The 17,090-nt window shown below is 46.1% G+C and overlaps 1 protein-coding gene across 2 annotated transcripts in view; it reads right to left on the bottom strand.

Annotated features, from left to right (window-relative positions):
• nova2 (NOVA alternative splicing regulator 2) overlaps nt 1-17,090 on the bottom strand; it is a 36,857-nt gene that overhangs the window by 12,954 nt on the left and 6,813 nt on the right. The window contains exon 3 of one of the 2 annotated variants that reach the window (XM_035533935.1): nt 16,147-16,288. In XM_035533935.1, coding sequence (XP_035389828.1) covers nt 16,147-16,288 — 142 coding nt within the window. Of the gene's footprint in view, nt 1-16,146; nt 16,292-17,090 lie in introns of both variants that reach the window. The other variant, XM_027005813.2, reaches the window with a different exon arrangement.

Genomic DNA, 17,090 nt, shown 5'->3' with positions numbered 1-17,090 from the left:
ACGAATGAGAGCAGTTGTTGGGTCCAAGAGAAGAGCTGAGGACACAGAGCATGAGGGCCTTCCAGGAAACATGGTCCCCATACCATAGCTGCATACGTGAGCGTGTTTTGGCCTTTCCTTGATTGGCTCCTTCAGAGTATTCCCAGTGAAACCCAAGAGAGCGTTGGAACACATAAGCCTGCCCATGGACATGATTACAGATGTTTCCTGGCTTTAGGTTTGAGAGAGAGAGAGAGAGAGAGAGAGAGAGAGAGAGAGAGAGAGAGTGAAAGTGAGAGTGAGAGTGTGAGAGAGAGTGAAAGAGGGGATGGGGTTGAAAATAAATTAAAAAAAATACAAAAAAAAAACCTTGGTGACTTGTATTTTCCTGCTGGTCAGTTGAAGTCTCACAGGAGCCCTGGCCTCCACTGAGAGAGGGACCAGAGACAACTGGGACAGCAGGCAGAAAGTCATTATCCATCAGGACACCTGGGTCCAACTAGAGAGTGTGTGTGTGTGTGTGTGTGTGTGTGTGTGTATGGGCGGGTGTATATATGTCATGCGTGAGTTTGGGTGTTCAGGAGGGGCTCTCCAGACCCACAACACAGCCTGATCACCACAGCAACTGGCAGACCCCCTGAAAATATTGTGGGGCAGCTGCCGATGATGTAATGTGTTTTTATTTAAAGCAGATCAGCAGCATGCGGGGCAGTGGCGGTGAGCATGCATCGCATGTGCTTATGTCATTATGTCAGGGAAATTTTGTGTGTCTTGAGTCGTGTAGTTGAGCTTCCAGCACACCTTCAGCTGCTGACACGACAGTTGCAGATGTAGACGATTGCTTTGTTCGAGCTGCTCTGAGCTCTGATTCAAGAGAGGAGAAAAGCATGGCCTTTAGGTTTCCTGAAAGGAGCAGAAAGCAGCAAGAAAGTGGTGGAGGAACCTCTCAAAAGAATAACAAAAGACTTGGAAGATAGGGTGAATTCCTCCTCAGTGATGTCACTCTTTTTGAGGGTTTGCTCCACCCTCACCCTCCCCAACTTCCCCTCACTCTAACCCTAGCCCGAGCACCCCACCACAAAGGCCTTGATATAAAGGCTATGCCCCCTCCCACCTCCCTCTCAACTCTAGAGAGATGTCGCCATGGTTACAGGGCCTATGGCGGTAAACAGCTGAAGGACCATGACTTGGCTTTTACCTTCTCCTATGCTCGCGTGCTCTCTCTCACCCTCCGAAAACCTTCTTTCACACTCCTCTGAGATCTTTCAGTAGAGAGAAGGAGTGGGAGAGAGAGATTGGATGAAGAGATATCAAATGCAACGAGGTACGGAAAGGGTAGTGACGTGGAAGAAGGGAGACAGATAAAGAGGGAAATGAGCATGTGTACAGCAGAGATACGTGCTGAAAAGAAGTTTTTTTTATCTTTCTAAATACTGGGGAAAATAGGTGTAACATTACTTAGTGTAAAAAAGGGGGAACAACAGGGAGCTTTAAACTGGCTTGCCAGGTGCCTCATGTACTCTCAGATGATTAAGCCAGTTATACTTCTTGAAAGTATATTTTTTGCTTGCATTAGCGCAATGCCCAGAAGTGATGGGTGAAGTGGAATGTAATTAGAATGTGAGGCTTATTCGGTATCTTCTAATCCAATCACGTTACTTGCCTCATACCTGTTAAAGAGCTGCAATAAGTGCAATGCCTAAACACAAAAATGGAGTAGACAAGGAAGTGGTGAGGACAATTCACTGAAGAGGAGCACTAGAGGTGCTTGTGCATGAGGTGTGAGCCAGGCATGAGCAAACGTTTGAAACAGCCCTAGTACAGTATATTCCATTACTCTACTCAACCATGGGGGATTAGGTGTTGAGCCATATGTTATAAATGATGCCTGCTCTATAACTGTTAGTAATCATATCCTTTTACTGCCATAGGGTGTCATACCTATGTATGTCAAGTCCATTAGCCCATGACCCCCTTTAATTGTTGAGCTTTTGCTTAATGCGTTTGGTTGGTGGCTAACACCTTTGTCAGAGTAGAAAGTAGTGCTGGGTTCTGGCCTGTGCTCACTGGACGTCCGAATGCAATGTCTTAAATATTCATGAAAACAGCAACACCTTGCCTCAGGCTGCCTCCTGTATATGGACCTCACATTTCTCGGCATCCACCCTCACACCCTTGTGCACCTCACATTCCACAAAGTGTGAAATGAACAAAGCACACAGAAGCAGCCTTGAAGTCCTGCAGCCACGAGAACAGGACTCAGGAGTTAACACCAAGGTCCAGTGCCGAGACAAATTTGAAGAGACCTTCGAACTGACAGTTCCAGATGAACTATTAAGTACTGTGAGACTTCTTAAATCTAAACACCATGCAAACTGGAAACCCAGCGTAGAAATGCAGCCTGAGTCACGTGGAACTGTGAACATGTTTGCAGCTCTGGCTTCTGCAGCATGTTCGTCCATGTGCTTATGTGCCCTACTAATGGCCTTCTCTGGCCTGCATGAGCACAGAAAGGACATGTAGAACCCAAAGATACTGAAAGCATTTGCTCGTTGTTAGAGGGAGCCTTACTTTATGACCAGTGAATGCACTTCTTAAGTGTTTTCAAGTATTCGGCAAAATACTACAATACTATGGCTTCAGACCAGCCCTCCACATGCAAGTGTAGTGTGTGCTTTAAGCAAAACAGCCCAGTGTGTTCATGCATACTATATGCTATCCAATTGAAATGTGCTAATATCACATACATTTACCTGCACCAGACATAGATAATGCATGCCCTCTATTTTTCTAAGATTCCCTCTCAAGTCTCATCTCAGTGAACACTGAAAGACACAGTATGCCTGCCCTAATGTACAAATGCATAAATCCACATGCAGGCATACCCACTTACTTTATGCACACCATCTCACAACCCCTACCCCATTTGCGGTCTCTGAAGGCCTTTAGGGTAACTGGACCTGGTGTGAATTCTTGGTCAGCACAGATGATTCCATCAGTGACTGATGGCTATCTGGCATTAGGCTGAGGGGCATAGGAGGTGGAGCCAACCCCCCATCCCCCAGCCTCCACTATCCCATCATCCCCTGTGGGGGCGCTCAGGCGACCTAATTAAGATCCTTCCCTGCTCTCCACTCCTTCCTCTGTCCTTAGTATGAATAATGAAGCAGCCTCTACAATGACTGCAGAATGACAGAAATAAATATGTGTGTGTGTGTGTGTGTTTGTATGTGTTTGCGTGCGTGTGTGTGTTTGTATGTGTTTGCGTGTGTGTGTGTTTGTATGTGTTTGTGTGTGTGTGTGTGTGTGTGTGTGTGTGTGTGCGTGTGCGCGTGTGCGTGTGTGTGTGTGTGTGCACAGAGAGAGCAGGACAGAGGAAAGAACATGCTGAGATTCTCTCTTCACACTACCTGCCTCCACAGCTGGGCTGCTCCTCTGGGGTGCTCGGACCCCTGCTAACAGCGATCACACTTGGCATGCGTCTGCTGCGGTCTGGGTTTGCTCCGGAGAAACACCTCAGTGTTCCCCCCCACAGGTGACTGTTGTCAGACCCTACAAATTACCACAGACTCATCTACAGGAACCCTTCCAAAAAAAAAAACAACCCAAAAAATGGCTGTCTGATATACAAATGTGGCATCAGTGGACTTGCAAATGTGATGTTGCCCAATAGATTCATATCTATTCATATTCATATTAAAACATTTTACCTGCTATTAATATGTCACCTTGAATTTCCTAAGAAGTGCTTTCTCCCAACCTTCTGATGTTGATATCCAGTTAGTAGAAAACCAAAGGTAATTAGCACAGACTGAGACACAGTACATCAAAGTATTTTCTGCTTACAGTATCTGGTGTCCATACAATGTTTTGGTAAGACTTAGTTAAGAGCAAAACAAATCAGTTTGGACAGTTCTAGTATTTTAAGAGTAATATCTTACTCTTTTTTGGTGTGGAATTAAACTTTTAAATAGAAAAATCCACACTGTCACCTTTTTTGAAACTAAAAAGAAATAGCCAGTTGCTAATTACTTTGAAAGGCATCCACTCTGTTAGGGCTATTATGCAATCAAATGTTAATACTAAGATCCTTTTGTTCAAGGCAATGACTCAGGTGAGCCATGTATCTGCTGATTGTACAGAGCGTAGGGAAGCAGGAAACACAGCACTTGTGTAGAAATGACAGTTGTGTTTGGCTGAGCTATTGCTGAACACTGATGTGCATTCGAAATGGCAGCGACCTTTTCCCGGGTGAGTATGGGCCTGACATTCCTGCTCATGAGAAGATCTCTGTAGCCAGGACTATGGGGTGTTGGCTGGTGGTGGGGGTACGGGCTGAAGCGCTATCCCCTGCCACGTAAAATCCTCCTCTATGCTTTCCCTTCTCTGTCCTCAGCTCGTTGAGGGCATCTCCCTACGGTGGTGTTGGGTTCCACACAAGTGCTCGGAGCCCAACAAACACCTGTCCCCCCTTGCCCGCAGTCTGTCAAAGTTGTCTAAACACTGCCAGTCTGGAGGACTGCCAGATTCAAACGGATTGTACTAACCCCTCTTACCCCTGAGAAAAGCCCTAACCACCACATCCCCCAAGGCCCCCAGCCCCGTGCGCCCTCTCACTTCCTAAGAAGTCCAGGGTTGCACTGACTGCAGAAAGATGTCTCCGTCTGAGCGCCGGTCCGCAGGCAGTGAGTCATTTGCATGGGTCTGCGTGCGGGAGCCAGGCCGGCAGAGAGAGCTAGCTCAGAGCTTTGGCTCTTTATCACAACCCTGCAGAACCTACAGCCCTTAAGCCTACTTTTCCATTTACAGTCTCCACTTTCATCTCTAAAGTTGTCCCCCTGCTCCAGCCCCAAGGACACCACCCCATCAGTGTTTCTGGATCTCACCCACCAAAACTCTCTCTAACTGACCCGAGACCAACAGATCTGGATCCACAGTGGGGGTTGTCTGTGATTTTCTGTTATTATTGTTGTTTTTTGGGGAACAGGGTATGTTCAAGGTATCCTCAGATTGAAACCATGCTTGCTTTCAAAATTGGTATTAATCACCTCTGCTTCTCCTCCAGCAACCTTATCCATGGTGACAGGAGAATGCTTGCCGTTTTACATCATGCACAAAATCTGTTCCCGATTTTGTACAGCTGGAATTCCAGTGAGGCAAAGGGCTCTGGAGCCAAACGAGGCCTGAAAGCCCAGTCTACAAGCCGCTCTCCCGTCTAGCTCTGCACGCACAAGCAACACACAAAACATGCACCGGACCTCCAGCACACGCACACGCATAAAAACAGCCCCTTCCACACATAGCATCTACATTGTCTTAATGCATGAGGGAGGAGTGTCTGTATGATATAGCACAGGAGTGTCAGAGAGCCATGCAGTTGTTACAGCTTTCCTGCCATGACAACGTAGACTTGTGAGGCAGAGGGACAGTCGTTCTTCTGCCTGTTCTCTAGGCCCATGAGGGAAACCGCTGAGTTGTGCAAGGCTTACCATTTGGATCTATCTCTTTTAGCCTGACCTAGGTAAATCCACAGCCCATGTATGAAAGAACACCATCATCTCTGTATGTCAAGAGTAGTTTCATTCCAGAATGTCTGCCAAAAGGCATGTGCTATCGTCCTCGCCTGGGCAGGAAGCTACATACTAAGGGGGTCATGACATGCCGCTCCAAGCAAGGAAGATTCCCACTTGAGACCGTGCAGAGGTATTTCTTTCTTTTCCTTGATGTGTGTATAGGAGTCTTTTCAGCAGTGAAACTTGGCCTTTCTTCTGTTTCCTGGGATTTGGCGGCGAGCATGCAGAGGGAGCCATACAACGCCCGCCGCAGCACTGGAAGGCGCTGGGCACTTAGCGACAAAAGGGCTTCTGAGAAGCCGCCTTCTCTGGGCTGCACCTGCCCTGCGTGGGAGAGGGAGGTGAAACCGGGCCTGAAAGGGGGGCTGAAAGCGGCGATTGTGATGTCTGTGATGCACGTGTGGCCCGCTGTCTATCCCCCCCTCCGCCCCCGCACCCTAGTCCAAGGACCAGTACAAACGGCAGTCATTACAGGAGGGGGAAGGAGAGCCTTTAACTCAAAGCCACCTCTCTTCACGTCCCCTGTCCGCATTTGCGTTTCTCATCCTGCTTCCTTGTTCTCTTGCTCTAATCTGGAAGGGCTCTAGTTTAAAGGGGTGTGCTGGAGGGTTTTGGGGGCATTTGAAGGAATCAATGATGACTGGGTAAGAAAATAGTAATTAGCAATCAGCAAAATAGCAATTAGCAATCTCCTTTGTGTCTGTGGTTTCACATGGCTAAAAGGGCAGAATCATATAGCTTAGGAGAAGCATGCTGAAATTTGTAAAGACTTTGAACCCACCACAAAATATTTGCCACAAATATAAGTTCTATGCACTAATGTCACGAATGGCCACCCTCCTGGCATCCCTATTGTCATGGTTTCCCTGTCTTCTGTTTTCCTGCACTCCATGGTTCCATGCCTTAGTTTCATTTTTTCCGCCCCTCGTTTGATTTTCCACACCTGTCCCTCGTTAAGTTCATGTATTTAAACCATGTCTTGTTTCCCTGTGTTTTGCTGGTCTTTGAATTATTGTATGTGGTTAGTTCATTGCGTTTGCATGTTTATTCTTATGGTGGTTTCTTTGTACTCTGTGTCTTTGTGTTCAGCTAGACTCCGTGTTTCCTAGTTTATGTTATAGCCTGCTCCCCTGTTTGCTTCTGTGTATTTACTTCTAGCCTCTGCGTTTTGTTACTCGTGTGTCCTAGCCCTCGTCCCGTTTAATCATGTATCCCCGTGCTCTCCGTGTTGGCTCTTTGACCCTGGACTGCTTTAACGACTCTGATTCTGGATTTGCCCCAATTAAATCTCGCTCCTCTCCACACATGCGTCTGCCTCCTTACCGCTCCCCATTACAACTAATGACTACAAAAAACAGACATCATCTATAGTAGCAAGCTTCTACTAGTTTATACAAACTTCATACCAGCTTCATTCACTTTATGTTTATACATTCTACATCACAATCCATTTCCTTTCTTCTTTGCCACTGACCTGCACCCCTCTTTTCACAATCGCTGCACAGCACAAGAGGTAAAACATAGTATCAAATATCAATGGGCATTAACTCTCTCCTGTTCTCCTCTTAAATAACTCTAATCATGTGATTGAGGCCTCTCTGACCTCACTGGAACAGCAGCTGTGTGGCCTGGATCTTGCTGCCAGCCTACACACTCCCACTGCCCTGACATCCAGCCCCACAAAAGCAACTGGAAACTGTAATACTCATGGCAGTTCTTATCTACTGAATCTAATAGGTGTCTTACACAAGGGTGCTCATGCATTCAGTGGGGAGAATGTAATTAATTTCTCTCAAGCCTATATGAAGCGTATGCATATTCAACTGTGGCATGGCTGTGGGGTCAAAGATAATTAGCAGTGGCCAATCCGTTGCAATTAAAGCAAGTGCCCAGGCTGTGTGTTGAAGGGGACGTTCCGACAGCTGATGGCTTTGTCAAGCAAAGAAGACATGAATCATCAGAGCTTGGCAGACAAGATGAGGAATATGGGTGATGTGTACGTGTGTGTTTGTGTACGTGTGTGCGTATGTGTGTGTGTGTGTGTGTGTGCAAGAGACAGAAAGACAGAGCAAGTGTGAGACAAAGAGTTAGGGGGTCATTCAATGGGGGATTAGAGAAATTGGGAGTAGGTGGGGGTTATGGGGGGGAGCAGGAGGCAGCTGCAAACTCTCTTTTGGGGAGCTGGGGGGGGGGGGGGGGCACAGAGGGGGAGCTTTGTCCACTGTGCAAGAAGGCTGGGTCTTCTCCAAAAGGAACCCTCCGTCTGCACTCAAAGCCACTCATTGTGACTGCGCACCACTCTCTGTTTTAAAGAGAAAGGTGGCCCCCTGCACAACACAATGCAGCCCTCCATTGTTTAGAACCACATCAGGGGGGTTTTCTCCCTTAAATCCCAAACCTCCAGGCACAAACGCTAAATTGCGCTGGGCCAAGATATAGCCATGATGTGGTTCTGCACTTAGAGACTCATCAGGCAATGGGAGGGGTCCACTACAGTACACGCACGTGCCAAGTGTCATCGTTTTGAATCTGCAATCAGAGAAGAGAAGAGTGCTCGATGTCTCTGCATCCTGTGATTGGTTATCTAAGCTCAGGCCAGAAAAAGGCGACCAGATGGCCTGATTAGCATAGGAGTATTTGATTTTCATCAAAGCTTATGGTCACGTAATTATTCCGCATTCAAAGAATAATGTGCACATTAAGGCTGCTGTCGGATGACCTGTCACCTCGTGCCCCATGCTTCTCAGCTGAAGTTTGCATAAGGGCTGAAATATTCTAGTAACACACCGGGTACCAAAGATTTAAGAGCCAAATAAATATCAAAATTCCAATATACGTTCAATATACATATTGAACTGTATAGGTATATACTTGTGAATGCATTCACTACATCTTTTGTAAACTGTGTATATTAAAATTCCTTTGAATCAGTGATTTTGGACATTTCACTATCAATATCCAGGCCTAGTGTTTTTTTTACAGCGTCACTGCCAGTTTTGCTTTACTGTCTTTTTAAAACAGTCTCCATGACCAGCAGGACAATCACCACTGGGTCCTTCCTCTCTCCCTCTGTTCCACGGCAGGAGCTTCAAAATGGAGGCTGCCCTCTGACTGACTGTGAGGGGGCAGGGCCCAACCGGCGTGCCATAGCACACGGCTCCTCCCACATCTGAGTGCGACAGCCGCACGCCACCTCAGCCGGATTCCGTGGGGGAGGTGAGGATACGGAGGTGCGAGACGCCATCGTCACCTCACCCCCCCACTCTCTGCTGCTCCCCCCCCAGGTCTCCATCTGCCTGGCGGAGCAGGGATGACGGGAGGAGAGACGGTGGGGGACCTCTGGGACAAGTGGGGTGGGGGTGGGGGTGGGGGGGGACCTCCTGCCTCTAGAGACATCACTTCAGTTCTCATCTCCGGGGCGACCGAGTGTGCGGCAAACAAAGCCGGCTTTGTCTCAGGGGAGGGAGAGGCGTGGACGGGCGGGAGTGGCTTTGAGCTCCTGTGACGGGGCCGGCCGCAAAACCTCCGCTGCCGTTCCGCGCCCAGTCTGGAATGAGCGTTCACAGGATGGGTAGCAACCACTACATGATTAAAGTTGCTCTCTTATTAGGCCATAATCACCTCACTGTTATCACACCACTTATGACCAGACATAGCATAGCACACCTGAGACCAGTGTCTTGTAGAGTGTTGACATGGAAGCGAAAGTCAAATCATGCTGACCTAACATGTGCGCATGTGTTTGCACACGTGTATGTGTGTGTGTGTGTGTGTGTGTGTGTGTGTGTGTGTGTGTGTGTGTGTGTGTGTGTGTGTGTGTGACTCTCTCCATGCAACGGAGGAGGTCCTGATATCACTGATACAGTCTATCTCCAACTGCATTGTAGCAGAAAATGCAAACACTGAACAATGAGAGTACATTTTCTCTCCTGTACATTTAATAGTAATGGCAATGCCAAATTATAATAAGTGACATTCCTACGTATGGCAAGAAATAGGTTACAGTAAACAATATTTTAAAAGCTGCTTTTAAATAAAGCTGAATGATGCAGACAGAATTAATGAAATGGGACTCAAGTGAAACCACTGTTAATGAGCTGGCTACATTAAAATGGACAAAAAGTGCATAATAAATGTTGAATCATATGCTCACTGCTTGACTACAGCAATGGTAATGTAATTATTAATTTATATAGTTAAATTTAGACATATTTCAAATTTTATGAAATTAACATTCCATATGACATTTAACAGCCCTAGCGTGCTCAAGATCTTGGTATAGCCTATAATATATGAATTCATAAATAAAATTGGTCAAGCCCCCGGACTGTGCGCACAGAAGGGGGTCTGGCCAGATTTGCTGATGAGCTCATGAGGAAATGCAGAGTGATGAGGGAGAGAGCAAGATGGGGGTGCATGTCTCCTGGAGGTGTAGTTATCAACTCTTTTCTGCTGACAGAGAGCGAGATAAAGATACCGCAACTGTCCTGGTTATGTAACACATCAGAAATTTCTGAAGCCCAGGACACCATTTTACGTAAGGACTCTCATTGTGAGCACACTGGTTTACTACTCCATTACAGAGCACACCACAGAGATTGTGTGCAATTGCTATATACATACTGTATAGCACCGCAATCAAAATTTTAATTTTTCCTTGTGGAATTCCCACAGTGCATTATTAACCTCACTAAATTTCTCCTGCTGCTCTCTCTCTTTCTCTCTCTCTCTCTCACACACACACACACACACACACACACACACACACCTCCTGAGGCAGATGGGAGGCTAGCCTGTTTACCCTCCCCCCACTTTGAAGGAACTGTGCGGTCAACAATGTCAAAGGCTCTATTGTCATTAAGAGTGGCCCAGCACACTTTATTGTCCTGGACGGTTAGACCAGTCATTGACCATTCAAACAACTGGATATTCAATCACTTTCTGCCTTCCTCTGTCATTCCTTCTTTCTTTCCTTACCTCCACCTCTTTGTCCTAGGAAAACCATGCCATTGATGTGCACAGCTTAGTGTACTCTCACACAAAAGGACATTACAACATTATATTAAACATAGCAGTGACTCATTGATGATTTTATGTTCACATACACACAAACACACACACACACACACACACACACACACACACACACACACACACACACACACACACAGATGGAATGATGTCTAAAGCTTGTGGTGGTGAGCTCACTCTTCTCTGGCGAAGTAGAGAAGACAGCACAGCTGTCCAGAACCTTTGTCATGCATAGTACAAAGAAGGGATTCAGGCACTTCTATTTTTGAAGCTCGGCACGCAAAATTGGCCCGAAGTCCCCCTGTCAGCCTCCCACCCCCCAAGAGCGGCATAGATGGCAGGGAACTGCCATATCCAAGCCCCGAGGAGAGCCGCGGGAGCAGACGACTTCCCATCCATAGCTCCCAGTTCTCTCCTCGTCTGGACCCGTGACTGCAGCTCATCTGGCTTTTGCGCTATCTTTAAATTTAAAAGCAGTGCTAAATGTGTTGCGGCTAAGGAAAACAATTACTGCATAACACAGGTGAAACGCTCGTGTCATAGATTTGTGTTGTGCTTATAAAATGCAGGTGAAAAGGCAACCCATTGCTGTTGCATGTGAAAGTCACCCTGTCATCTGAAGATTCATCTGAACGGAGCTGAGCTGAGTGCCTGGGTTGCAGCACAGTGTGAATTATCAAAATGACTTGGGGAGGGAAGCAGCTGGAGAAAAGGAAGAAAGAGATGAAAATCTCAGGCAAAATTACAGGGAGTAGATTGAGTCTCTCACTCTCGCGCTCTCGCTCTCTCTTTCTTTCTCTCTCTCTGGTGCATTAAGCCACAATCTCATTTCAAGGAGTGAGTGCTCTTCACTGCCGCAGAACGGATCAATAGTATTTGTATTGTGGGCACGTCAGGAAGGAGCTCAGCCAAAGCTTGGGGAGGGGAGGTGTTGGCCAAAGAACGAGGTATCACTCAACTTTCCACAATTGATCTATGGGGTAAATTTGCGTCACTGTATTTATGGCAGGTCCCACTGTGGCCTTTTATTTTAATCGACTAAAAAGCGCCGTGTAAGATCTACAAAAGTACAGAACCCGTGAGACCACAGGACCTGAAGTGGGGCATGGATAGTCAAAGAAAGCCATGGAAAGATGTGAATGACAATAGCTAAAGACATCAAACATCAAATTCAAATGATCACCCCCAAAACCAATTACAGTTACAAGCCCTACAGACAGAAATACCCAGCGCCCGTGAGATGCTAACTCAAAAAAGTGCTAGCATGGTCCCTCGTGTCAGTGTAGATGACATGCTCATGCAGTTATTGCTCTTAGCTCCACCACTAGTGTTCCCTCTGCACAGGCCCCATCTTCCAGACAAACCAGGCAGTGGGCTGCCCCGCGCCGCCTGACTCCTCCATAAGGTCGGGAGAAACACAGGTCTCAGGCACGGACTGGCACTGAGAGCACGGCTGGCCCTGCAGGGGGAACCGCGCATGACGTTGCGCGCATGGGAACGAACACAAAGCCCTGGGAGTTAAAGGGAGCTCGCCTCTCCTTCAGCGCTCTCGTCACCCCCATCTTCTAGGACAATGTGGCTTTTACACACCCCAGTGAGAATAATACTCAGCTAACGTGAGGCCTGTGTGGGTGACTCTTTGTGCTGGGGAGACTCAGACAGAACTGATTCCAGGGTTTCACACCGGTTTAAACACATTCTACTGGTCTGATGAAAATATTGGACATGCAGTTTAAAAGCTCTATCACAGTTACACTGTAAAATCTAATTAGTTGGGCTTACTCAGCTACCCTTATTTATTTTGCCCTTAGCTAGATTTATTTCTTTCGGTATGTTGGGCAAATATTAGCACAAAACACCAACTAAATAAACTAAAGGTACACTTCAAGAAGTCATTTGCCATAAATAATTTTGGTACAATCAACTAAGGATTTTTTTCAACATCTTGGAAATTCAGGATTCTCTTAATCTGTTAGTCTCCACTAGTCAGTGGCATCACAGCCACTGACAAGTACCCCACTAATTACTGGAACAAGTATCTTTTTTGGAAATTGATAACATCTAATAATGATGATTGAATCACTCTGTTGTTACAGATGCAGCAGCAGACAAAAGAACCTCATATCTCTGCAGCACACAGGAGGCCAAGTGATCTGGGATGAAACCAGAACAGTTCTGGGTAAATCCAAGAGAAAGAGAAAGGTGAAAAACCATCAAACATGCAAGACACTAATTTCCATGCATAATATTGCAGCTTTTCATCCTACAGTCAAAAAGCTTAAGCCCTAAGAAGATTACGGGGGAGAAATCAACAATGTCGATAATGCGTGGGGGAGGGATGGTGAGTGACACTATGTGTGTGTGTGTGTGTGTGTGTGTGTGTGTGTGTGTGTGTGTGTGTGTGTGTGTGTGTGTGTGTGTGTGTATGTATGTATGGGTGGGGGTGGAGCACTAGCCACTGCCGGGGTATTAACTATTGAAAACTGCAATCGTGGTGCAGGATTAAGACAAAGCTTTATTACTGTGCCATGCACTGTTCAAAGGCACGGGCACTGGACTCAGGATTGGGGACTGAAATAAATACAGGACTGCTCAGCAAGGGCCCAGTCTCCATTCGGCTTTAAGGAAATGGATGATGCAACAGCTCGCTCATTTGGCTCTACTCAAGTCAGGTGTAGCAGTGGCTGCGTACGAGACTCATCAGGCATGAACACTGTTTTAGGAATACCCTTAATTAGTCAGTTAGCTAAGAATTTATTTTCATTTATTTGTATCACATTTTGTTCATTTTCCACGGTAAATTTAGGTGGCGGACGCTGAAATACTTTGATGCAATAAGCGGCACTGTCACTCACACGTAAATTATTGCCACACTAACAAGGAAGAAAATGCCAGTTCAATAATGTATGCTAATGTCCTCTCCTAAGTCAGCATGTGATTTGTAATATTACTGTAAGGAGTACCTGCAGTGCCCTTCGTCTTGTGTGATCTCAACGGGGATTTGTGCTGTCTGACTGTGCCTACTTCCTGCTCCTCTAAATCTAGCTCCCCCCAGGCCTATATGATGATAAAAGCTATATCAACATCAGTAAACAGTTTGGCTTAAAAGCCCTCTCTCAGTAATGAGTTTTTTCATAGCCATACATGTTTTCACAAATGCTTTTATATTTGGCGGTGTTAATGGCGCTGGCGTGTTTTTTTAGCAGACAGACAAAATAAAAGTGTTATATGTTGTGACATCAGTAAGTTTTCTAACAACCAGTAGGGCTTGTGGATGCATGTTGCTTGTGCCCTGGATCTGCAGTGTTAGCTAGTAAACAATAGAAAGTGAAACCAATATGCCTGCTCCATGAGCTGACCAACTCAGGCTACAGTCCATCAAGTCTGGAAATGATTAAGGATTTTAAGCCTGAGGGGCGATGCCTATCTTAAATTAGTAAACACAAATACCTATGTCAGCCAAAACTATCGAAAAAATAGTCCTTGAACAAATAACAACCAGGAAATAACAACCTGGGGATGCCATATCATGACAGCAAATTAGTGTTGCCACGCTAGTGCTTGTCGGCCATCATCATGCAGCCAAAGAGCTGATCAGCAGATACTCCTGCCTGACACAGTGGTCTACAAAAAGCAGCAAACACCTCTGTCTCCAGTGTCAGTGAGAATCACTCTGTCTTCCTTTCTCCCATTCATTCACTCCCTCACTCCCTTACTCACTCCTTCACTCACTCACTTTCTCACATGTCTCACTCCCTCCCTCACTTACTCACTCTCATACTCTCTCACTCACCCCTTCACTCACTAGCATACTCTCACTCACTCACTTACATACTTTCTCACTTACTCCCCCACTTACTCACTCACTCATTCCCTCACTCACTTTCTTACTGACTGACTCACTTCAGTCAGTTCATGCACCACAGCATCTCATTCCAAAAACATAATGCCAAAAATATAAACAGAAGCTTTTTATTTCTGAAACACATTTTTTTAGTTGTAGAGTGTTTTATTTTTTTCAGACATTTCATGGCATTTTGGCAAATTATGATTCGTTTTGTAGTTATTTTCGATATCCTCTTTTCTTTTACCTTCACTGAAAATCTTCTGTAAGTTGTACATGAAACATTCCCTGCATAATTAATGTTTTCATCCCAAATGCTGTCATGATAATTATCTTTGACCATATCATGCAGTTATATCACTTTTTTGGTTGCCTTTGCAAGTTAGGGGAGAGTATCTCACAGAAGCAAGGTCACTGTAAAATATGGCTGTCGTTTTCCAGCAAACCTTGCAGGGCCTATATTTGGAGAGAAGGCATCTAATATATCTTTTCTCCTGCAGTAATGAATGCTGGCCAGTCTGGAGGCCAATACTGCTGTGGCCAGCTAATTGCCTCTGAATTAAATGCTGCTGTGGCACATGCCCAAGATGAAGTAAGAAGAGAGTCTGTGGCGGAGGGAAGTGGGCCTTCTGTTAAAAGGTTTCAAACCAGCCTAGATCAGGCGTGCCGGTCACCACTCCTCCTCCACCCTGGAGGCAGCACAGCAGGTGGATCTTTTGACTTGTAATCAAGGAAAAGCTCGCACTCATTTCCATACAGATGCCCCCTTCACGACAGAGGAAGACCCCTCCCTACACCTCAACACAGAGCTCCCTGCCAACAGACCACCATCACGTGCCATCACGTCCATCATCCCCTTGCGAAAATGCCTCCCTGTCCTTGTGCTGCCCTCCGCTGCTCTCTCTCTTGCCTTCCCTCCCTCTCTCTTTCCATAATTCATTAGGTACTTCAACAACGGCACTGTAAACACTGGAGCATTAGAACAGTGAAAGCTGGCAAAGCCCTCGAAAAGGGAGTAGGACTGGGCTTTGTTTCGAGGTGTCTCGCATCTGGCATCCGCCGTAACTGGCTGCCGCTTGAAGCTCGGAGGGTCCCGGGAGGAAGAGGGACAGAGGTGCCCTGTTAGTTGCGCCAGCCATGGGAGGACGAACAGGGTGCACAAAGCTCTTTTAAGCGTGAGCCCAGAAGCCCCCTGCTAGTCCTCACTTCCTCCCAGAAACATCCCAAAGACACTTAGCCTGCCAAAAAAGTGTCTATTCTCCACAGAAGAACCCATAGATATACAGAGCACAATGCACATATCACTGAAGTGTTCCAGGATCTAGAATGAGTGAACCTTCTATGTTCTGGTATAGCTTTCTTTTTCTTTACTACAGTCTATCTGCTTGCCTGTCCCCTCTTGATCTGCCACGCTTGTGCAAACCTGGAGCCTTGATAAAGGCCATGTGTGGTGGCCACATGCCCAAAGGTGACGTCCTCCCATATGACTCTCACTGAAGATGAGGCCGGGTGCCTCTAGGAAGGAAGACCAGACTGTAGCACCTTAGTTTAGACTATGGATGATGCACCTTTTTTAAACACTTAAGGAAAATAGCCAGTGTGTTTTTGCTTCACTGTGTGACTGGTGAAATAATAGAATACCTGAGCAAAGAAGAGAAAAGAACATTGGAGGGGGGCTCACAGGCTCCATACATGGCAATTTCACATTTTGAGACTCACCTGGGTAGAAGTCTTTGGATTTGGACAGCTTGATGGTGGCACCCGTCTCTTTCTGTAACTGTACGATGGTCTGACCACCCTTGCCAATAATGGAGCCTGCAGCATAGCTGGGAATCAGCACCTTCAAGAAGTACTCGCCTTTCTTCTGGGGAAGGAAAGACAGGACCAAAATAAGACTTCGCTACCTAACCAAAACTTTAAGGGGATCTTACCCCAGATACAGTGGTGGATGCAGGTACCATATATTTAAACTGATATGAATTCAAAAGTCAAACACTCTTAAAAGGCATATTGGGAAAAATGAAAAAAATGAAAAAATGAAAAAAGGCTGAGCCCAGGTACACTAGTAACCTAAACTGCTTTCCAGCCTTCTCCTAAAGAACCCTCATTCTCAAAAAATGTTTTGCTTATTTGTTTTGTTTTGTTTTGTTTTTGACTCATTTCAATGCTCAAACATTTTTATGGCTTGTATGGTCCAATCATCATGATCAGAGCTACAGCAACCGAACACGACCCAAAGGCACCACTGCTTGTGTAATATCACATATAACAGAGGTCTTTAATCACTTTGGGCATGAAGGATTACTTGAGCACTGATGTGCAAGTGTAGTGACAAAAGGCTATTTGCACAGGCCCAGAAAAGATGGCAAGGAGTGAGGTGGAGCTGTACCTGCCTCCCTGTTTATCCAGGTCAGCAGAGCCACAGCACTCGCAGTGCTTTGACTTTAACATGACATTGTATCCACTCTCCTCCGCCGCTCGGGTACACACCTAATATTCCTCCACAATTAATCCGTGTCGGCTCCCAGAAGACGGGTGCTTCAGATTGGTTTGGAATTCTGGAGGAGCGATTTATCATCCACAACCACTCTGGAGGACAGTCTAAACTATACAGCCAAATGACGCCAGCCATGAAAAAACAAAACAAAAAAAAAAACAGTAAC

The sequence above is a fragment of the Electrophorus electricus genome, chromosome 15, assembly GCF_013358815.1.
Source record: "Electrophorus electricus isolate fEleEle1 chromosome 15, fEleEle1.pri, whole genome shotgun sequence".
Lineage (NCBI taxonomy): Eukaryota > Metazoa > Chordata > Actinopteri > Gymnotiformes > Gymnotidae > Electrophorus > Electrophorus electricus.
This window is presented reverse-complemented; position numbering and strand designations above follow the sequence as displayed.